The sequence below is a fragment of the Ochotona princeps genome, chromosome 1 (assembly GCF_030435755.1).
Source record: "Ochotona princeps isolate mOchPri1 chromosome 1, mOchPri1.hap1, whole genome shotgun sequence".
NCBI lineage: Eukaryota > Metazoa > Chordata > Mammalia > Lagomorpha > Ochotonidae > Ochotona > Ochotona princeps.
This window is the reverse complement of record NC_080832.1, coordinates 82,933,136-82,955,753: the sequence shown is the minus strand read 5'-3', so window position 1 is coordinate 82,955,753 and position 22,618 is coordinate 82,933,136. Positions and strand designations below refer to the sequence as shown.

General features: G+C 48.7%; 2 protein-coding genes across 2 annotated transcripts; one reads left to right on the top strand and one right to left on the bottom strand.

Moving 5' to 3' along the window:
- The first annotated feature begins 278 nt into the window (after positions 1-278).
- KHDC3L (KH domain containing 3 like, subcortical maternal complex member) lies at positions 279-1,431 on the top strand. Its single transcript, XM_012925557.2, has 3 exons — positions 279-633; positions 826-1,005; positions 1,235-1,431. The coding sequence occupies exons 1-3, from the start codon at positions 465-467 to the stop codon at positions 1,405-1,407; spliced, it is 522 nt and encodes a 173-aa protein (XP_012781011.2). The 5' UTR covers positions 279-464; the 3' UTR covers positions 1,408-1,431.
- Positions 1,432-9,276: 7,845 nt separating this feature from the next.
- OOEP (oocyte expressed protein) lies at positions 9,277-10,721 on the bottom strand. The gene is made up of 3 exons (XM_012925556.2): positions 10,469-10,721; positions 9,722-9,904; positions 9,277-9,406 (listed from the first exon to the last, which is right to left on the bottom strand). The coding sequence occupies exons 1-3, from the start codon at positions 10,659-10,661 to the stop codon at positions 9,303-9,305; spliced, it is 480 nt and encodes a 159-aa protein (XP_012781010.2). The 5' UTR covers positions 10,662-10,721; the 3' UTR covers positions 9,277-9,302.
- Positions 10,722-22,618: the final 11,897 nt, after the last annotated feature.

Below are 22,618 nucleotides of genomic sequence, written 5' to 3'. Positions count from 1 at the left end.
CCTGGAAGGAGTTCAGTGGCTAGGATAAGGAACTCACCTTAGTCCTAGAAGTAAAATACCTAGAGCCGCTGTTCTTATCCTTTTGAACGATACCATCTTGCTATTCTTTTCCTTCTCCAGGACTGCCTCATCTTCCCGATCCTACGGTTATGACTCCCACAGCTTCCCAGGAGGTGCCGGGAGCCCAGCGCCTGTGCTCTGCCCTTCTCGCCGAGCGCGCAGTGTAGCGGGGTGCGTCCGGATGCTGTCGGCGCCTCGGGAACTCTCAGAAACTCAACTGCCTCGTAAGGAAGAGCGGAGGTCCGGGGTCCAATGAGGAGGCCGCAAGCGGAAGGGGCTGGCCCAAGGCGCTAGAAATACAGCCCAGGCCCGGGTCGTAGCTCCAGCTGCTCGCTTTCAGCGCACCTCCGGGTTTGCTGCGCGCCAGCCCAGTGGACTCACTCCGCCTGCAAGGCTCCTGCGGCATGGCCACTTCCAAGCGCTTTGAGACGCTTCTGCAGCTGCAGCAGCGGGAAGGAGAGCTATCCCAGGTGCTGGGGAACCTCACCAAACCGCCCAAGTGGTTCCACTCCGAATTCCTCAAGAGTCCGAAGGCAGTCCGCCTGGAGGCTTGGTTGGTGGAAGCGATCTTTGGTGAGTACGCGGGAGGAGGGAAGCAGGCAACCCAAGCGGCTTCCTTCGCCCTCTCCCACCCACAACGCTGGGCCGCCGCAGCCTCACGCCCGTGCTCCATCCCACCCCCCACAGCCTCCGCGCTTTACCCTTCCACTCCCCAAATCCCAGGAGCCACCCCAGCTGCTCACTACCTCCCTGCTCCCCTCGCAGGCCCGGGCGGAGAACACATCCCGCACGTCGAGTGTGTGTCCAACACCCTCCTGCATGTGAACCAATGGGACCCCGAAGGCGACGCTGAGATCTTGATATGTGGACGACCTTATTATCAGAAGGACGTATCCAAGCTCATTATGAACTTGGCCGACTATCACCGCCAGCTCCGGCTGCAAAGTACGGGAATGGGCGGGGCTACTCAGAGCCAACCCCGGCTCCTAGGGAGGGATTCGCGTGCTTCCTGGCCGCAGCTGGCCTGAGAGGTCTCTGCCAGAGATGTAAAAGGCCAAATTGAATCCCGCGTCCTGGGATTCCGGCCCCTCAGACAGCTGGGTGACTAGCCCATGGGTGGAGAAGGGTGCTGGGGACACAGGTGCAGCCTCCCCACACGGGGTTCTCCTCCCAGGCTCCAAGAAGGCCGGAAGACCGCAGTCTCCTGTGGAAGTCCACGGGGTCGGAGCTCCGCCATCTCCCACCCAAGTCGGCGAGGCCAGCACGCGGCAGTCCCAGACCAAGGTCGATGAGGCTGGGACACAAGGGCCTCCCAAGTCTGTCAGCCGCTCGATTACCAGGTTATGAAGACATCTGGGGCCAAGAACGTGAAGCTGGGGAGAGCAAATGGGTGGTATTTCCCATCACATGCTTGTGAAAACGCGTTCAAGGAGCTCTAATAAAAAGTTGCATTGCCCGGGCCTCCATTAGTTGCACATTCCTCCAGCAGCCAAGGTCTGCTTCACGCCGCCCCTTCCCCACCAGGTGAAGCCCGTGAACTTCAGCCGCTCCGGGTTGTGGGTTGCCATCAGCTGTTTCCCTTGAGTCTTCTAACCCGCAGCATCTGACTTTTTTGGGGACGACGTCTTTCCAGCTTGTTCAGCCAGTGCTTTCTGGAAGAGCCGCCTCTTGGGATGCGAACACCTGCAGAATACAGGCTGCGTTCCTGTTGGATTTGGAAGTCCCTCCTGGGTGTCTAGCGGAGTGCCCGCCTGCTGTTCCCACTTGTGGCCACTGATGGGAGGTGGAGGAGGAGGGGTACGGGGGCTCCTTACTCCGCAGCCCTTTACCAATCCAGGTGCTTGGGCTTTTAAAAGGATGAGAAATGATGGGAGCTGCGATACAATAATATCCCATGTAATGTCTGTTACATTTCCCCAAATTCATTGCTAAAACAACTCAGGAAACTTAATTTTAAAACTCGGAGGGGGGTGGGAGTTGGAGTGACAGATTAAGCCACAGCTGTGATGCTGACATTTAACATCAGTGACCCAAACTCAGCTCCTTAATGCATTCGGGAAGCAGGAGTTGTTGACCCAAGTGCGTGTGTCCCTGTTACCTACGTGGGAGACACGGAGTTGCTAACTCAGCCTTGGCTGTTGGGCAGTTGGGAATGAACAGGAGGGCAGAACAGTTCCTCCTCCTTCCCCTCTCAGGAGAAAGGGCAGAGGAGTGATAGAGTGTCTCTCTGAAGATCCTCCCAGCTTTAAATAAGCAGTGTTCTTAAGAAGGAAATAAGGAAATTAAAGCCATAAAGTTGTATTTGCAATGAGTTAAGTGATCATCACTGCATTAAAATAGCTGACTTTAATTTTACTAGAAACAAGGGCAAAAGCCTCAGAGGGGGTGGCTGTTGTTTTTAAGGGCGTCCAGTGAGGCCAGCTCCCAGCAGGAATGGGGGGTGGTCTTGTTTCCCTCTAGCCTAGTTCTCCCGCCACATCAGGCTATCTTCTGAGAAGAGGTGAGTGAGCATGTGCAGATCTGCCTATTTGAACATTACGTTGAGTGCATATGCAGATGGAGACGATTTTTATGAAAACAAAGCAAATGCTACATGCAATTCCTTGGTTGGAGAACAGAGTGAGCAAAGAGTAAAGGTTCAATGTTAGTACTTTTTAATGTAAAAATCTGTATGCAAATACATCTAATTTTTTAAAAGATTTTGGGGTCCGGCGCGGTAGCATACTGGATAAAGTCCTCACCTTGAATGCATCAGGGTCCCACAAGGGCACCGGCTCTAATCCCGGTGGCCCCACTTACTATCCAGCTCCCTGCCTGTGGCCTGGGAAAGCAGTTGAGGATGGCCCAAAGCCTTGGGACCCTGCACCCACAAGGGAGACCCGGAAGAAGCTCCTAGCTCTTGGCTTGGGATTGACTCAGCTCCAGCTGTTGTGGTCCCTTGGGGAGTGAATCATCGAACGGAAGATCTTCCCCTCTACCTCTCCTCCTCTCTGTGTATCTGACTTTCAATTGGCAGTCTAGATCACTTTCAGGTAGAGCAATTAGTTTGGTTGAGACGGCCCAGCACAATGTCTCAGTTGGCATCAATTCACGCGTGGATCCCATGTGGGCACCAGCTCATGTGCTGGCTATTCCAGTTCCCATCCAGCTGCCTGCTTGTGACCTGGGAAAGCAGTGGAGAACGGCCCAAAGATTTGGGACCCTGTACCCACATGGGAGAACTGGAGAAGGCCTCCTGACTTCAGATCAGCTCATCTCCAGCCATTGCAGCCATTTGGGGAGCGAACCAGTGAATGGAAGATCTTTATGTCTCTCCTCCTCTGCAAATCTGCCTTTCCAATAAAAATAACTCTTAAGAAAAATAAGCCGGTTGAGAGAAAAATCTGTTCATAGATGATTTCCAAAGATTCTGTTTTTTTGTTTTTTTCTAATATTAGAGCTCACTATATACTTTGAACCACATGTGTTGTATTTACATGGAAGAATATATTTTGCAAATTAAGAAGATATAATGGGTGTTTGGCCCAGAGCTAAATTGCTGCTTTGGGCACCCCCAGGTGTCTGGGTGTAGACCCTACCTCTGGTTCCTGAGTCCGTCTTCTTTCTAATGCCCACTCTGGGAGGCAACAGTGATGACTCAAGTAATTGGGCCTCTCATATCCAAATGGAATACCTCGAGTAGCATTCCTGACGCATAGGAAATAGGTATGTCCTTGCTCCTCAGCCCACACACACGTGCCCTAATGGACGGAGCAGGCATTTAGCATGGGCGTAAAGAAGCCTGCTTCTCAGTATTAAGGGTAAGATTCTGTCCTCCTTCTTCTGACTCCAGCCTCTTGTCAACGTAGGTCCATGGAGGCAGCTGTGTGGCTCAAATAACTGTGCTCCTGCTTGCCTTGTGGGAAAGTGGTTCCTGCTTCTCAGCTCTGGTCCCAGCCCAGGCAAGCCCAGGTTGTTTTAGGCATTTCAGAAATGAATCAGCAGATGGAAATACTGTCCACCCCTTTTCCTGTCTCTTTGATTCTAATAATTTAAAAGAATTTATTTGAAAGAGTTGCAGATGGAGGGAGGGAGAGATATTGTCCACCCACTGGTCCACTACCTAGATGGCTGCAGTGGCTAGGGCTGGGCAAGCCTTGGCCCAAACTTAAGCCAGAAACAAGGCGCTCCTTCCAGTTCTTCCACATGGGTGGCAGAGATACAAGCATTTCTGCCATGTTTCCCAGGCCGTTAGCAGGGATCTAAATGGGAAGCAGGGCAGACAAGACTGGAACCAGCACATATATGTGGCATTCTAGCATCGCATGTGACAGCCTAATGTGCTATGCCATGACACTGACCCCAATTTATTATTATTATTATTATTATTATTATTAAAGATTGGCAATTGTTGGTTATGTGGTCCTTATTATTTAGTTCTCAGCCTGCATGATTTCTGTTTGGGAACAGAGACCTGAAGAATTGGTTGATTTTGTTGTTCTGTTCAGGGCAAGGAAAATGCAAAAAGCAAGAGAACTGGCTGCTGCAAAAACTCAACAGAATACTGAATTGCAGAGCAAGGTGATGGCATGAGACAGGTAAAGGCTGGTGCCAGGTGGGTAGGGGATCCCTTAGAGCAGCCTTGTACAGTAGAAATATGATGTAGGTCACATATGTAATTTTAAATTCTTTAGTAGCCACATTTTAAAGCATGAAGCAACAAGTAAGAATGCTTTTAATATATTTTAACCTAGTATAAACAAAATTTCAACACATGGTTATATAAATATTGAGATGCTTTATAAGACTAATCTTAAGTATAGGAATATATCTATTCAGACTAGCCACATTTCAGTTGCTTAGTAGCTGCAGGTGGCTTAGTGGCTGCCATTACAGATTTAAAAAAGGTCTTCAATTTGGGGAAGATCTGAAATGGCAGAACTAAGAATGGGGGAACAAGCTCCCTCAACGCCCACTTTGGGGGGGTTCTAGAAAGAGCTCTGGAGACTAGCTGCCACCACCAATAAGAAGCCACAGGGTAGAAACAGTGCAATTCCTCTGAATTCCAGTGGCCCAGGCCAAGTGACTCAGTTTCAGGGAGTTTCCACCTGAATGACCTGGGTGTTGAAGTTCATTGTTTGGTCTATTGCAACGGCTGCAGTTAGGAGAGAGCTCTTGCCAAAAGGAGCTAGCAAACCATGAGCTCCTTCTAAGCTGCTTTTCTCCATCGACTTCATCTCTACAAATCACGTGTTAGCCCCCAACTCCTCAGTCTCCAGGAATGACGTGAACTTTGAGACCTTGATAGAGGCTCAGGAAGCTAAGAGTTGAGCTTTGCCAGATGTAACCCATCCAGTGGCCCACTCACTTGTCTTTCCTCATCTCATCAGAAGCTGATGCAGGATTTTTCCACTCACATATATAAGACATGAAATCTACACTTGGAGCTTCACCTGTTGCTGCAGCAACCTTGGAAATGAAAACTCTATCATGCTGAAGCTGTAGAGATGATCAACCCAAGCCTGAATAGCCCTGTCAGTCTTTGGTAAGAGGAATCTCTTCATAACTTCAGCTGTTAATAGGCCAGAAATACAATAAACACTAAAGCCCAAGAGTCAAAGATTCTGAATATTTTCCATGTGTGTTTCACACCCTGACACTCAGCCCACCATCTTCCAAGGATACCCAATCCAAGAACCTAGTCATCTCTGTGCTCCAAATGATCCAGTTTGATCTCATCTGATGCAAAATAAGAACTGGGACACTTCTATTCTGGCCACTTCCTAGAGTCAAAAAATGATTTGGTCAATTAACTCTTCAAGTGCAAGAAGCTTACACAGAATAGCCAATTTCATATTGTCAGGGAACAAAGACAACAAGTACTTTAGTCTGGAAATGGTGACTGCGTGTGCATGCAGGATGTACAAATAGTTTTATTGTGATGGGGAAAAAAAGTCTTTCGAAGCTGGGGCCATCTTCTCAAATCCGTTTCCCAAATTCTGGAAACACAAAGCTTCAAAAAGGAAAAAATAGCATGCCAAAACTTGGAAAATTTGTTTAAAAGTCAGCCAGATAGCAGTCAGAATTCATAATGGATTATACTATTTATAAGCTTTCATATAAAAAAAATGATATTTATTGTGGGCAGTTGCTTGACACATCCCATATTAGAGGGCCTGGTCGAGTCCCACTTCTCACCCAGCTTCCTGTTAATGTGTACCCAGAGACAGCAATGGTGGTTCAATTACCTGAGTGGAAATCCAGATGGAATTTCTGGATCAGGCTTTGGCTGGCCCAGGCCTGGCTGCTGCAAGAATCTGGGGAGTAAACCAGCTGGTTAGAGATCTTCCTTGCTCTCATTCTGAGACCAAGAGCCTGGAACCCTATGCATGTCTCCCACGTAGGTGGCAGGGACCCAAGTGTTTGCTCCACCATCTGCTGCCTTCCCAGGCACATTAGCAAGAAGCTAAATCAAGAGCAGAGCAGCCAAGACTCTGATACAGGCCTTCCAAATGGTGACTTAACCTGTGGAGCCACAATGCTTGCCCTAATGGTGCAGGTTTTACACTTTTTTTTTAAAGGGGAGTATGTGCACTGAATGAGATTTAAAGACAAATTGGTACCGTGGTTATAAGTTACCTTAAAATTAAATTAAAAAATCAAAGAAGGATATTTGGCAATAGTTACACATTTGATTACTAGGAGGGCACAATGGTGTTAGAGCTGTGGCCCGGCTCACATATCTCTAGAAAATCATTGAAAGGTACATATTAGAACCTTTATTTGAAAGGGGTTGAAAAGGTGTTCTGTCTGCTGGTTCATTTTCCAAGTACATATAGCAGTGAAGCCAGGGCCAGGCAGGAAGCAGCATTCAGGAGTCAGGTCTCCACTTGGGTAGCAGACACAGCTGTCACAGCTGTCACCTACTGCCTGCCAAGGTGCACATTAGCAGGAAGCTGGATTTCAGGGCAACACCAGAACTCCAACCCAGGCACTCCCATATGTGATAATGTGAGGAGGGCATCCATGCAGCAGCACAATCAACCACTGCACCAAATGTCCGTCCCAACATTAAAAACCTCAGGAGACATTCAGTGGTCTTGTGAAATTCCCACCGGAAAAAAAAAGTTGAAGGAATATTTCTCAGGTTTCTACATCACAGAATACAGCTGCTCCTAAGCCTGACAGCAAAGAATGGGGATGCAGAGACAACAGAGCAAAGCAATTGACTTAACCACATTAAGTCTTTCATGTGTAAAAAAGTTAAAAACGTAGAAAATATAATGATCACTTTTTTTTTCTTACAATAAATCTTACATAAAGACTTCAGAGTAGAAAAGAAATCCTGATAGAAATAAAAGCAGGAAATTGTAAACTAAAATAATATTCAACGTCACCTGTAATCAAAGTAATACAATTCAAAATGTGAGTATAGAACTCTTGCAAAGGGCTAGACCTCATTATTGCCAGGGGATTAAGAAACAGCATGAGTCAAATCAATTCCAACCCCCCATTTTGTTTGAAGCTCTTGGCATCCTCTGACCCAAGAATTCTGGTGCCTAAGAGCAGCATTGGTAACGGTGGGAGCTCTTTAAGATTTATTTTTATTAGAAAGATTTACAAAGAAGGAGAGACAAAGATCTTCCATCCGCTGATTCACTCCCAAGTGGCTGCAATAGCTGGAGCTGATCTGATCTGAAGCCAGGAGCCAGGAGCTTCTGGTTCTGCCACATGAGTGCAGGGTCCCGTCCTTGACTGTTTTTCCAGGTCACAAGCAGCAAGCTGGGGAATGAGCTGGGAAGCTGGGAGGCACAAGAAGTGAAGCGGCACATGCAAGGCGGGGACTGTAGCCACTAGGTTACCATGCCGGCCTTAGGGGTAGGAGCTCTTTAGTACAGATCCATCACTGCTGTGCAATGGGTAAGGAGAGCAACCCCACCTCCAAAAGGCACTAGTGCAGCAACACAGACTGACCAAACAGCCAGCTCCAATGCAAGGGACCCTCTGGTGGCCCAGGGGCTCAAAATCCTGGCTCTTCAGAGGGAAAATGAAGTGCCAGCGCCTGGGTTGGTGTGTCGGAGTGAGGCTCCACGCTAGGGAAATGTACCTGTTGTTGAGGTCAAAGTCAGACTTCAGGGTAGCTTTAGCATTGACGGGCGAGCTTGTTAGAAGCATGAATGAACAGATCCTACCCAGCACAGTGAATCAAACAGTGAACAAAGGACACAGTACTGTGATACAAGCTGATCTGTGTAACATCAGCAACCCTTTCAGAGTGCCACTTTCAGCCCCTACCAGTTTCTGGCTTAGCCTCAGCCATTTGGGAAGTTAACCAGCAAATGAAAATTCTGTTTTTCACTTTCTGGTACTCAGGACATCAAGTGAATCTTCCTTGGGTTAAGGATCCTCCTGTGACATCAGAATTCCATTTGTGCCAGTTCACATCCCAGCTGTTCCATTTCCAATCTGGCTCCCTGCTCAAGTGCAGAAGATGGTTGGCCTGAGTACTTGTACCTGTGCCACATACATGGGAGACCTGGATGTTCGAGCTCCTGGCTTCAGCCTAGCCCAGCTCCAGCCGTTATTACCACTTGGTGAGTGAATGTGTGACTAGATCTTTGTTCTTCTCCATTCCTCCCTCTTTAACTCTGCCACTCAAATAGAAATAATCATAAGAGAGTTGGGAGTTGTTTTCTGTTTACGATTTATTTTTATCGGAAAGGCAGATCAGATTTATGGTGAGGAGAAAGAGTAAGATCTTGTATCTACTGCTTCACTCCCCATATGACAAAGCCAGAGCTGAGCCACTCCAAACCCAGGAGCTTCTCCAGAGTCTCCCACCTGCATGCAGGGTCCCAAGGTTTTGGGCCATCCTCTCCTACTTTTTCCAGGCCATAAACAGGGAGCTGGTTGGAAAGTGTAGCAGCCAGAACACGAACCAGCAACTGCAAGGAGCCCAGCATTTGCAAGGTGAGCATTTAGCCATTGAGTCACTGCCCCGGACCCAGGAGTTCTGAAATAGTAGAAACTAAAGGGGGAAAACCACTACTTTGTCAGACTTCTACCCACCCACATCAACGCATAAAGGAACACTCCATCTTTTGTAAATTTGCTTTATGCAAACAAAGATCTTTATGCCACTGGACAAAAAAAAAAAATTTGGTCAAATAGCTCTGTAATTACATTCACAACAAAAGTATCCATCAAGACCCGCGGGGGGGGGGGGATTTTCAGAGATTAGGGACACCTGCTTCTCTTCAACTTTAGCACCAGAAGTCAGGCTTGCGTAAGGAGCATGTTGCAGGGGGGGCATCTGTCCCTGAAGAGCGAGTCTTCAGAAACTCCTCCAGCTGTTTCATCTTCTCAGCTGGAAGAGAAGTCAGCGGTATCAGCCAGAGCCCAGGAAAAATGAGAGCGTTTCCCACCTACTCTGACTGCCTGTGGGGGAGGGGTGTTGTGATGCAAGGTAGCTTAGCTAAGGTTCACTCGGGTACTCAAAGCTTAAAGTTTAACGCCTTGCTTTCTCAAGGGTGGGCGCCCCCTCCAGAAGGGATTCCCCCAGGAAGTGTGTGTAAGGTTTGGAAGAGACAAGTTACAACTAAGGGAGGCTGGAAGCGAGCCAGGTAAAGCCAGAGAGGTCACCCAAGGTTTCCTCCGCAAGCAGGTTCTCCATGAGCCTCACCTCGTCCCGCGCGATACTCTCGGAGCCAGGATGCCTGGCTCAGGAGAATGCTCTTCACCCGGTTCTGCACACGCGGCCGTCCGTAGATCGTGACCTCCGCTAAGCTCCCGGCATCTAGGGTGTCCACACTCAACAGGACCTGGCTCATCCACTCCATTTCCGGAATCACAGCTCGGTCTTTCCCTAAACAGGAAAAAAAGAGACAGAAGAGTCACATGAGGTTGTATATCAAAAGGAGCTAGAATTTTTAAAATTCACTTTTATTGGAAAGGCAGAGCAGATTTACGGAGAGGAGAGACAATCTTTCATCTGCTGGTTCACTCCCCAGGTGGCCGCAACAGCCGGAGCTGAGCTGATTCCAAGCCATCAGTTTCTCCTGGTCTCCCACGCAGGTGCAGGGTCCCACGGCTTTCGGCTGTCCTCAACTGCTTTCCGGGCTACCAGCAGGAAACAGGATGGGAAGTGGAACTGTCGGGATTCGAACCGACATCCATATGGGATCCTGGCACTTTCAAAGATTTAGCCACTAGGCTATTGCACCGGGCCCAGAAGGAGCTAGCTTTAAAGGTAAAGATGGCCCGGGAATGAATTAGCCTGCGCATCTCAAAAAGACAGGAGGAGAGAGTTGGGGCGGGCCCCACACCCACCCACCCACCCACACACCCACCCACACACCCACACACACACCCACCCACACACACACACACACACACACACGGGGCGGGCAGGGAGGGGTGAGAGGCTCACCAAAGATTGCATCCGCCAGCCAGGCCTCTATGTAAAACACCAAAGGGTCGTCCAGTTCCTGTACTGGAAACCACCACGGCCGGATGCGAAGGCGCGGGGGCGGCAGACAGGGAAGCCTAAGTAGGTCATCCCGGCAGAGACACGGCTTCAGTTTGTCCTGCTGGACCTCAGCAACTCCTACGTCCGCGTCCATGGTCCGCAGAGCGCGTTCTGAGCGGCCGCAAGCTGCTCCAGTCGGTGTTAAAAGCTGCCTTTTACAGCCCGGGAGAGGTCCGCCCCTTCCGGCCGCAGCAGAGCCCGGAGGAACCTGCTTGGGCGTGAGTCCGCTCAGTGCCCTGACCGAGACCCCGGGCTAGGCTTCTTCCCCCCAAATTAGTATTGGTTTGAGATGTCTTTCGGTCTCAGATGCTCTGGGTCTATCTCCTCCGCCTCTTTCTTGCCCTGGGCCCACACCTGGTTAACCAGTTGAGAGTGAATTCTCAACCTTGACCCTGAGTCTGTTTCAACACCTGCCTTACCTTCCAAAGACAGGCTAGGCCCAAGCTCAAGTCGGTAAGGTTTTCTCTAATGCTTGTTATCTTGTGACTTTTGATGACTGCCATTTCAAAATCAGTGACATGTTTCTTTCTTTCTCTAAGAATTACTTATTTGAAAGATTACACACAGTGAGTCCTACCCACAGGGTCATTCACCAAATACCTGCAACACCTGTGGCCGGGTCAGGCCGAAGCCAGGAGCCAGGAATCCGTCAGGGCTTCACACATGGGTGCAGGGGCCCAATTACCCAGCCTGTCTTCTCTCTGCTGTAACAAGGAGCTGAATTGGAACTGAAACAGCTGAACTGGAACCAGCGTTCAGGGCATGCTGGTGGTACAGGTGGCAGTTTAATCTACTGTGAGACAACCCAAACTACCACCTTTCATATTTTTTTTCTTTCTTTTTTTTTTTTTTAGGGGTTGGGGTGGAGAGGTTATTTATTTTTACTTGAAAAACAGTTACAGAGAGGGAGGGAAAGAGACAGAGGAAAAGAGATCTTTCATCCATCAGCTCACTGCCCAAGTGGCTGCAGGGCCAGGGCTGGGCCAGGCCAATGCCAGGAGCTTCTTCTAGGCCTCCCACATTGGTATAGGGTCCCAAGGACTTGGGCCATTAGCAAAGAACTCGGCCAGAAGTGGAAGCTTTGGGACTTGAACCAGTGCCGGTAATGGGATGCTAGTCCCACTGGACAAGGCTCAATCTGCTACTACATGGTGCTGGCCCCTATTGCACATTTTCTACTGCTTCGCTAGATATTGTTTGGTTGTTTAACAATAAATATTTGTAACATCTGCTATAAAACAATTTTAGTATGACTATATATCTGTTTTTAAATCTTTCATATAAAAATTGTATGTCACTTACATAAGACTCTTCATATAGTGACTGCCCTCATCCAGATCCTCTAGGCTTCAGTTGTATAATAGATATCTGATGCTAATTTTAGTATTTAACTCCTATTTAATTTTTAAGGTTTATTTTTATTGGAAAGGCAGATCTGTAGAAAGACAGAGAGGAAGATCTGAGCTGAGCGTAGATGTCTTGAGCTGGGTTTATCTGAAGCCAGGAACGTCTTCCAGGTCTCCCACGTGGTTGCAGGATCCTAAGGCTTTGGGCCATCCTCCACTACCTTCCCAGGCCACAAGCAGGAAGCTAGGGAGGAAGTGGAGCACCTAGGACATGAACTGGCACCCATATGGGATTCTTTTTTATTTTTTTTAAATTTATATATTTTGGGGCCTGGTGCCATAGCATAGTGGTTGAAGTCCTCGCCTTGCACGCACCGGGATCCCATATGGTCACTGGTTCTAATCTCGGCGGACCTGCATCCTATCCAGCTCCCTGCTTGTGACCTGGGAAAGCAGTCGAGGATGGGCCAAAGGCTTAGAACCCTGCACCCATGTGGGAGACCCAGAAGAAGCTTCTGGCTCCTGCCTTCGGATTGCTCAGCTCCAGCTGTTGCGGCCGCTTGGGGAGTGAACCATTGGACAGAAGATCTTCCTCTCTGTCTCTCCTCCTCTCTGTATATCCAACTTTCCAATAAAAAGAAATAAATCTTAAAAAGAGAGAGAGAGACTATTGGAAAAAAAGATTTCTTTATTTTTATTGCAAAGTCAGATATATAGAGAGGAAGAGAGAGACAAAGAGCTTCCGTCTGATGATTCACTCCCCAAGTGACCACAACAGTCGGTGCTGCACTGATCCAAAGCCAGGAGCCAGATGTTTCTCCTGGGTCTCCCACATGGGTGCAGGGTCCCAATGCATTGGGCCATCCTTGACTGCTTTCCCAGGCCACAAGCAGGGAGCTGGATGGGAAGTGGAGCTGCCGGGATTAGAACCAGTGCCCATATGGGATCCCGGGGTGTTCAAGGCGAGGACTTTAGCTGCTAGGCCAGCCGCCGGGCCCCATCCATAATCTTCTGAATGATTGCAGGAGTTACTATTGTCACAGTGCATTGGAAGATTTGCTGTATAGGAACATGTAGGGCTTACTTTAGTTTAATCGACTTATTATCTAAATATAAATTAGCTGTAGATGTCAGGTGTCCCTGATGAGCTGGGAAACCTCAGGGGTGTCTTCATTGTTCATTAAGATAATTATGCATGGATATAGTTATAAAAATGAGATTTTTTCCCTTTGAATTTTTTTTAAAAAGATCTTATTTGTTTGGAAGGTGATCTGCTGGTTCACACCCCAAATGGCTGCAACTGCTGGGGCTCTTGCAGGCTGAAGCCAGGAACCTAGAGCTTCTTTCAGGTCGCCCATGTTGATGCAGACTTTGATAATTTTTTCATAATTTTTTTGGTTCTTACTTTTTGACATCTGTTAATTGATTGCTAAATTGGCTCTTGCATACTTACTTCCCTTGATTTTTTTTCCTATTTGTGTCTCTTTTGTTCTTCGAAATCCTTTTTAAAAAATTCTGCTGTAGAAAGAAAAAGGAAAAAATTAATAAAAAGAAAAAATCTGCTGTATGCTTTTTGAAATTCCCTTCTTCTCACGATATTGCTTCTTTCCTCCCACAGGTTTATTTTCCGTTAGAGATGTCTATAGAACATCTGCTTTTAAATATGGCAGCCCCTGGGGGGGGTAATGTTTAAGTTAGGATCCCTGCCAAGACACAGCCCACGTAGGAGCACACTCCTGGGTTAGAGTACCGGGCTGTATTCCGGATTGTAGCTTCGCTGCGGCTGTGCGGTGGTCCCCACGCCAGCCCAGCCCGAGATCCCAATGGCAAAGTGACGCCACAAATACTCCTCGGTCCTCCTCAGAGCTGAACTATCCGCTGCTTCATTAACTGAGTGCCCCCCCCACACACACACACACCATCCCTATCGCCCCTCAGCCCCCCACACACACACTCCACGGGTATGGACGACTCCAAATGATGGGTTGCAGACCCTGAAAGCTTCAGACATGCGTGCTGCACTGGCTTCTACCTGCAAGCCTTCCTGGAACTGGGGTGCTCTCTGGACCAAGACATCCTGCCATCACGCGCAGCTGGGGCTTCTCAGGAAAGCCCATAGAGGGGCCCTTCCTCTCCCCTTCCGTTTCCCCCATAAATACTTAGGGCTGGCAACTCCCGAGTGCAGGGAAAGCTAGGGGATGGGGAGCTGGCGGGGGAGGGGGAGGGAGGGCTCGTCCGCCCCTATCTGCTCCTTAAGCTTGATGATGACCTTGACTGTTTTGCCTCTAACCACCTGGAGAAGCGAGGGAGAACAGGTGTAGCACCGAGTTCTGACTTGAAGAGTACAGACGCGGATGCGTGAGTTTCAGGGTACAACCTTGAGTGCCAGTGTGGATGTCCTCTCCACGAGCTGCTCGGACCTAAAGAAGCCCAGAAAGCTCGATCAGGGGAGGGACTCAGCCACGTTCTCGGCCCAGGGTGAAGCGACTTGCCGGGCGCGCAGGGCTAGGCGCTGCGGGTCCAAGGGCCATCTGTACCCCGCTTGGAAGATAGCGAAGAACATGACAATCTGCCTTGCTTGGCCTCTCCTGTGTTGGAAGAGAGAAAGGTTGATCTTTCCCAGAGATGGGTGGTGGCAGGGAGGTGTGTGGTAGTCCCTGCCACCCAAATGTGACGGCTGAGGGGTCACCAACGCGCCCACAGCCTGGCTGGAGGCCGAGGAGCCGGCAGAGCCAGCTCTGTTCCCACCCGGCACTCCCCAACTCGCGGGTACCGACGCAGTGCAGAGCCCGCGTGGAAGTCCCTAGAGAGGTCACGATTTCTCTTAAAACCTGGCGGCCGCAGAAACCCAAGGTGGAAGCTTCCGCAGGCAAACCCGAAAGCTTCGTCAAATCGGGGCCCAAACCGCTAGCGAGCTGTGAGAGGGTCAGACAGGGCTAGGACGCGGGTACCGCCTTCTCCCGCCCGCCAGGCTCTGGTACTGTCGCCAGCCCCACGGAGAGAAATTGCGGGCCCCCGGACCTTCGACTCCAGAATAAATGGGGAGCAGTCCTGACTTCGTGTGTCGGAGACATTAAGAGAAACAGCTGGGCGCAAAACAGGCTCACCTCGATTTGTTCCAAGAAAGGGGATGGAAAGAAGAGGAGGGATGCTCCTAAAATCACCTGTAGTCTTGGGAGGAGAACTGGAGTTTCCACGCTTGGAATGACTCCTCCCAGCCCCACGTTTAACAGGATTAACCTGGGATTCTAGTTAGTCTGTAATGGTTAGCATGGCGGTGTGAGTGAACAGCGATTCCTTCAACCCATCTCCACCTTCCTAGGGTGGAAACAAGCTGCTGGTGGCTTCCTCCTGTGTCCCTGTCCCCTCCTCTCATTTTACAGGGAAGCCGTTCTGGGTTTTCAGAAGACACTTACTGAGGGAGCTAGGTAGGATAGGAACCTCTGCATCTTTCCCTCTGTCACTTGGTCATTCTGATACAACAAATAAATCTTTACCACACTATACCCCGTAAATATGTACAAAAAAAAAAAAAAACTAATGAGAATAGGGCCTGGAACAATGGCTCAATTGGTTAATCCTCCACCCTTCAAGTGCCAGGATCCCATATCGGTGCCAGTTCATGTCCCAGCTGCTCCACTTCCCATCCAGCTCCCTGCTTGTGGCCTGGTAAGCCAGTCTAGGACAGCCCAAAGCCTTGGAACCCTGCTACCTATGTGGGAGACCTGGAAGAAGCTCCTGGCTCCTGGCTTCGTATCCGCACAGCATTGGCCATTGTGCTTACTTGAGGAGCGAATCAGAGGACGGAAGAGTTTCCTCTGTCTCTCCTCCTCTCTGTATTATGAAGTCAGATATACAGAGAGGAGGAGAGACAGAGAGGAAGATCTTCCATCCGATGTTTCACTCCCCAAGTGAGCTGCAATGGCCGGTGCTGCGCCGATCCAAAGCCGGGAAGATCTTCCTCTCTGTCTCCCCTCCTCTCTGTGTATCTGACTTTCTAATAAAAGTAAATAAATCTTTAAAAAAAATCTCAAAACCTTTTTAATTTTTTATCTCAAAGCTTTTCTCATACCATGGCTCTCTATGTATATGTACATACGATATAAAATCTAGATATAGTGGCTGGCATAATGTCTCAACAGGCACATCCTCCACCTGCATGTGCTGGCATTGCATATGAACCACCAGTTAGTGACCTGGCTGTTCCACCTCTGATCCAGCTCCCTATTTATGGCTTGGGAAAGCAGTGAAGGAGGGCCTCAAACCTTGGAACACTGTTTCCACGTGGGAGACCCAAAAGAAGCTCCTGGCTTCTCTTAAAAAGCATAGAATCTAGATGCCAGGGCCCAATGTGATAGCTTAGTGGCTAAATCCCTGCCTAGCATGTGCTGGGATCCCATATGCTTCACTTCATATCCAGCTCCCTGCTAATGGCTTGGGAAAGCAGTGGAGAATGGTTCAAGTGCTTGAGACCCTACACCAATGTGGGAGGCCTAGAAGAAGCTCCTGGCATTGGCCTGGCCCAGCCCTGTCCCTTGTGGCCACTTGGGCAGTGAACCAGCAAATGGAAGATCTTTCTGTCTCTTCTTCTGTCTGTAAATCTGTCTTTCCAATAAAAATAAATCTTTTCAGAAAAGTAGATGACAAATAATGTAGCAGCCACACATTTCCTTTAAGGATTTATTTATTTGAAAGAGTGACAGAGAGAAGGAGAGCTCTTCCCTGTTTGTTCATTTGCCAAATTCCCAAAACAGCCAGCCTTGGACCAGGCTGTGCCACAATGCCAACCCCATTTATTTTATTTTATTTTTCAAAAAAGATTTATTGGGCCCGGCAGCGTGGCCTAGCGGCTAAGGTGCTCACCTTGAACGCCCCGGGATCCCCTATGGGCACTGGTTCTAATCCCAGCAGCTCCACTTCCCATCCAGCTCCCTGCTTGTGGCCTGGGAAAGCAGTCGAGGACAGCCCAATGCATTGGGACCCTGCACCCGCTGATTCACTCCCCAATGGCTGAACAACCAGAGCCACACCTGTCCAAAGCCAGGAGCCAGGAGCTTCTTCCAGGTCTCCCACATAGGTGCAGGGTCCCAAGGCTTTGGGCCATCCTCGACTGCTTTCCCAGGCCACAAGCAGGGAGCTAGAAGGGAAGAGAAGCAGGGATGCTGGGATTAGAACTGGTGCCCATATGGAATCCTAGCAAGTGCAAGGTGAGGACTTCAGCTGCTAGGTTACTGAGCCAGACCCAGGCTTTGAGGATTAAAATATAGATATAGATATAGATATAGATATAGATATAGATATAGATATAGATATAAATATAGATATAGATATAGATAGATATAGATATTCATTTATATTTGAAAACCAGATTTACAAAGACAAAGTTCTTCCATTCACTGGTTCACTCCCCAAATGGACTCAACAACTGGAACTGGGCTGGTCCAAAGCCAGGTACCTAGAGCTTCTTCCGGGTCTCCCTCATGGTGCAGGATCCCAAGGCTTTGGGCTGTCCTCTAACACTTTCCCAGGCCACAAGCAGGGAGCAGGATCAGAAGTGAAGTGGTTGGGACACAAACATACCCATGTGGAATGCTGGCACCACAGGACAGAAGATTAGCTTGATATGGCACAGTAACAGTTCCTAATATCTTTGTTTTCAAGATAAAAAGCATGTGTGTGTGTGTATATACATGTATGATATTTACCTGTGACATGAATCTTAAAACGTTTCTTAAGAAAGAAAGCAAGCTGATGACCTGGAGAGGAAATTGCACCTTTGATATTCTTTCTGCTGGTTCAATTCTGGCTGAAAAGCAGCTATTCTTGCTTCCATTTTACATGTGTAGGCTACTAAGAGCCCCTTCTAATAAACCTTCCACTGAAGACCATCATTTCCAAGTGCCTTTATGTTCCATAGGAGGAAAAAATGTTCATGAAAGCCAAAAAGAGACTTTCAAAACATTCTGCTGTTATTGTCTTTCATGTTGATGCCAGTCCATAAGGAGCAGAATTGGCGATTTCTCACACTGGCCTTGCTAGTGAGAGAGCCGCAGGAAACGCTGACTGTAGGCGGAGAGCCTGGGGGTTTACACAGCTGACTGCACCCTCTTTTGCTTGCACATTGAGAAGGTCAGAGTACTCCTCAGGGCAGTGAGGTGTGTTGATCTTTCAATACTTTTGTTAAACCAAAAAAAACTTGTCCCCCCCAAAATGTATTTATTTGTTTATTTGAAAGGCAGAGAGAGGCCATCTTCCATCTTGCGTTTCACTCGCCAAACGGTAGCAGTGTGACTGGTGGGCTGATAGGTAGTCAGGGTCAGGTCCTTGGTGAAATGAGAAAAGGGGGAGTCCAATGAAACTGTTCACTATATTTTGACAATAGGATGCCAGACTTTCTCCCATTATCTATACCTACAATGTCAGGAAATACTTAAATAGCAAAGTGATGAGCTGTGCCTTACTGAAGGACCCTACCATTATAAGAATATAAGGGAAATCAGTGGGGTCATGGGCAGAGTGGAAGGGGAAATCTCTGGGCCTATGGCATTGGTTTTTGTTTTGGGGGTTTTGTGTGTGTGTGTGTGTGTGTGTGTGTGTGTGTGTTTAAGATTTATTTATTTTGGCCCAGTGCCATGGCAAAGCGGTTAAAGTCCTCGCCTTGAAAGCCCCGGGATCCCATATGGGTGCCGGTTCTAATCCCGGCAGCCCTGCTTCCCATCCATCTTCCTGCTTGTGGCCTGGGAAGGCCGTAGAGGATGGCCCAATGCTTTGGGACCCTGCACCTGTGTGGGAGACCTGGAGGAGGTTCCTGGTTCCCGGCTTCAGATCGGCGCAGCACCAGCTGTTGCGGTCACTTGGGGAGTAAAAAAGGATTTATTTATTCTTATTGGACAGTCAGATACACACAGAGGAGGAGAGACAGAGAGAAAGATCTTCTGTCCGATGATTCTCTCCCCATGTAGCCGCAACAGCTGGAGCTAAACCAATCCAAAGCCAGGAGCAAGGAGCCTCTTCTAGGTCTCCCACAGTGGTGCAGGGTCCCAAAGCTTTGGGTCGTCCTCACCTGCATGCAAGGAGCTGAAAGGGAAGTAGGACCGCCAGGATTAGAATCAGTGCCCATATGGAATCCTGGCATATGTGAGGCGAAGACTTAGCCACTAGGCTATTGCGCTGGGCCCTAATATTTTTGTTTTTATTTTCATTTCTTCCAAATAGTTACTTTTCTCTTATCAAATGCTTCACTGACTCATAGATCACAAAGTAGCATGATTTTATCCAAGAAGCTTTTGTGTTTTCTTTCATTTCTTTACCTATACATTAGCTATTCAGTAACATGTTGTCTGACTCCATGATGCTGTTTTTGTGATAACTTCATTTCTTCTTCTTTTTTTTAATTTTATGGTACAATTATATACAGTCTGGGATCCTCCCCAAATTCCCAAACCTCGACTAATTTTCCTCATATTGTTACAATAGTATAGTCCTTCATAACAAGTTATAATTCCGTCAGTCTGATATTTAAGTGAGGCCTATGACATTGTATCATAAAAAATAAAATTTTAAGGGCCTCTCTGTCTCTCCTCCTCTCTATATTTGACTTCCCAATAAATAAATAAAAATTTTTAAATAAATAAGTAAAAGAGAAAGAACAAGAGCTCTTGTCCTCTTGTTAGCTCTTGTTCTGCTCACCCACACTGTGTTTTAAAAAAACCACTTAGAACGTGTTTTCATGTTTTCCTCTCCAAACATCCCCTCACCCCTCACTGCTGTGGCAGGAGATACCTGACTTTAATAAATCTCATTTTGGGGCCCAGCGCGGTGGCCTAGGAGCTAAAGTCCTCCCTTTGAATGCACCAGGATCCCATATCAGCGCTGGTTCTAATTCCGGCTGCTCCACTTCCCATGCAGCTCCCTGCTGTGGCCTGGGAAAGCAGTTGAGAACGGCCCAATGTGCTGGGACCCTGCACCCACGTGGGAGACCTGGAAGAGATTCTAGGCTCCTGGCTTCGGATAGGCACAGCTCTGGCTGTTGCGCTCGCTTGGAGAGTGAATCAGTGGACGGAAGATCATCCTCTTTGTCTCTCCTCCTCTCTGTCTTTCCTCCTCTCTGTATATCTGACTTTCTAGTAAAAATAAAATAAATCTAAAACAAAAAAATGAACCTTACTTTGATCCCTGTGCTGTCCCTGTGGAAATTCTTTCATGTAAGGCAAGAACTGAGTTTGCTTTTTTTTTTTTTTTTTTTTTTTATTGTTTTGCTGGGAAAGCAGCTGCTGACCTGTGTGCTCCTGTTTCCACATGGGAGATCTGGAGGGAGCTCCATGCTCTTGGCTTTGTCCTGGTTCTTGTGGCCATTTGGAGAGTGAACCAGCAGCTGAAGGATAGCAGCTGATAACCCGTGTGCTCCTGTTTCCCACCTGGGAGGTCTGGTGGGAGCTCCATGCTCTTGGCCAGTGCTGTGACAGAGCAGGCAAAGCTGCCGCCTGCAACATCTGGGCACTAGTTCAATTTCTGGCTCCTCCACTTGTGATTCAAGCTTCCTGCTAATGTGCAGAGAAAGCAGTGAAAGTCCATCCAAGTACTTGGGCCCCTGAACCCAAGAGGAAAAGCCTGGAGAAGCCGCTGACTCCTGGCTTCAGACTGGTTTAGTTCTGGCTCTTGTGGCTAGTTCTGGCTCTTGTGGAAGATTGCTGTCTTATTTTATTGAGTTCAAAGGCAGAACTTCCTGTTCCTGGCCCCAGTCCTGCCAGGTCTCGCCAGCATAAGAATGATCACTCCAGGGATTGATTGAAGTTGATATTGCTAGGATTTGATAAAAGTCTTTCTGTGGATTTTAGCCAGAGGCTGTTCTCGGTACTTTATCTCACCCCCTCATTACATTCCAGCCTTTGCAAATATTTCTGAAGTTTGTATTGATTGCTTTGTAACAAATTATAGCAAGTTTGGTGGTTTACAACAACTGTGTGATCTCACGGGTTCTGTTGGCAGGAGTCTAGCGTGCTAAGGCCTCCTGTCGTGGTGGGTGCCTTCTCATCTTCCAGGGCCTTTCAGGTTATGGGACAAATGCCGTCAGCTCCTGGAGGCTACCTGTATCCTGTCTACAGGCAGTTTATAATATGGCTGCTATTAATTATTCCTTCAATTCAGCAGAAGAAACTCACCTTTTTAGGCTTTTAGTCTAATTAAGCCAAGCTCCCCTGGTGATTCTTTTTGATCAACTAAGAATTATCTGATTTGGACCCAACGTACATACTCAAAAATCCCTTCACCCTTGTTACACAGCACCAAAGGGCAGAGAACAGTGAGGCCATCTTGGAATTCTACTCATCATTCTCTCTACCTTTGCGATAAATAAAATTAAAATACCTCTTCCGTTGATGAGCTTAAAATAAAGCTGAAAACGAAATAGGCTGAATGGACGAACCCACAAAACTTGTCCTTGGCCTACTGTTGGTCCCAGTTTTATACAAGGCAGAGGTCACCCATGGCAATGGCCCTGGCCCTTTGCAATGCAATGGGGAGCTAAGACCGCCAGGCACGCTGGCGAGACCTGGTAGGACTGGGGCCAGGAACAGGCAGTGTGGACGCGGGGAACGAAGGAACGGCGGTTCCAGGGGCCCAAGCACGGGCGTCGTGATGCTGGGGAGCCCGAGGAAAACGGGGGCAACTCGCGGGGCTCCCCCGCCTCAGGTTCTGCGAGCCGCGGCGCCAACGAGGTCCGAAACGGTCGGGACCAGCCGCGCCCCGCTGCCGGCGCTCTGCCGGACTGAGCCCCAACTCCGAGCGCAGGGGTCCGTGGTGGCGCAGGAGGACACCCCAGGCACCAGTCACCACTGGAGGACTCCTCCCCATGGGCTGAACCTGCCGCCTCGGCTGCCCCAACGGGACGCCGTCTCCGACCCCGGTCCCTGGGGCCCAAGCAGTCAACCCATCCGGGGCTCCTTCAGCACACCGCCCAGGCTCCTGGTGGAGGTCTGAGTGTCAGTTTTGCATTCCCGTTGCACCCCGACCCTGAAACCCTCAGGACCACGAGGGCAGCCGGGCCACTGGAGGGCCGCCCTCCATGTCCCTCTCACCTCCCTCCCGGGTTACTACTGTGAGCAGATCCGGACCACGGATGGAGTGGCCAGACCTCGGCTCCGGCCGGGATTTGGTCACCGTCCAAAGATCGCAGCGGCTCACGCACTGGCCGGTGCGGGAGGAGCTGGGAGAGTTCTCCCTCCTCCGGGTCTCCTAGGGCCCTGAGCCTGACTGCAAGGGGAGATAGTGTAAGTAGGCGCTACATAGGAACCGAGGGAAAAAAATTTCCTCACATTTTCATTGGAAAAATGAGCACTACAACAATGAATACAGCATGGGCCTTTTTCCTTTTGCATGCCAACACCATTTTTATGTACCTATTTATATAAATGTTTTATATAAACTTTTTAATATATAACATCAGAAGCCAAGAACTTCTTCCATGTTTACCACAAAAACGCAGGGACCCACGACCCTGGTTCATCCTCCAGTGCTTCCCAGATCATAAACAGGGAATTGGAGCAGCCAGGGCATATGGAATGCCCTGAAATCAGAAATGAAAGAGGGGAACCAGCATTGTGGAGTGTGGGTTCAGCTGCCACCCACAATGCCTGGTATCCCATATGGCACTGGTTTACATCATTGCTGCTCCACTTTCTATGCAACTCTGACAATATGCCTGGGA

What these genes read in the sequence shown, in the direction of transcription:
- KHDC3L (XM_012925557.2), top strand. Translation starts at nt 465, where the DNA reads ATGGCCACTTCCAAGCGCTTTGAGACGCTTCTGCAGCTGCAGCAGCGG. An exon ending in GTTGGTGGAAGCGATCTTTG is followed by an intron (nt 634 to 825) that starts GTGAGTACGCGG and finishes CTCCCCTCGCAG; the next exon opens with GCCCGGGCGGAGAACACATC. An exon ending in CCGCCAGCTCCGGCTGCAAA is followed by an intron (nt 1,006 to 1,234) that starts GTACGGGAATGG and finishes TTCTCCTCCCAG; the next exon opens with GCTCCAAGAAGGCCGGAAGA.
- OOEP (XM_012925556.2), bottom strand. Translation starts at nt 10,661, where the DNA reads ATGGACGCGGACGTAGGAGTTGCTGAGGTCCAGCAGGACAAACTGAAG. An exon ending in GCTGGCGGATGCAATCTTTG is followed by an intron (nt 9,905 to 10,468) that starts GTGAGCCTCTCA and finishes TTTCCTGTTTAG; the next exon opens with GGAAAGACCGAGCTGTGATT. An exon ending in AGAGTATCGCGCGGGACGAG is followed by an intron (nt 9,407 to 9,721) that starts GTGAGGCTCATG and finishes CTTCTCTTCCAG; the next exon opens with CTGAGAAGATGAAACAGCTG.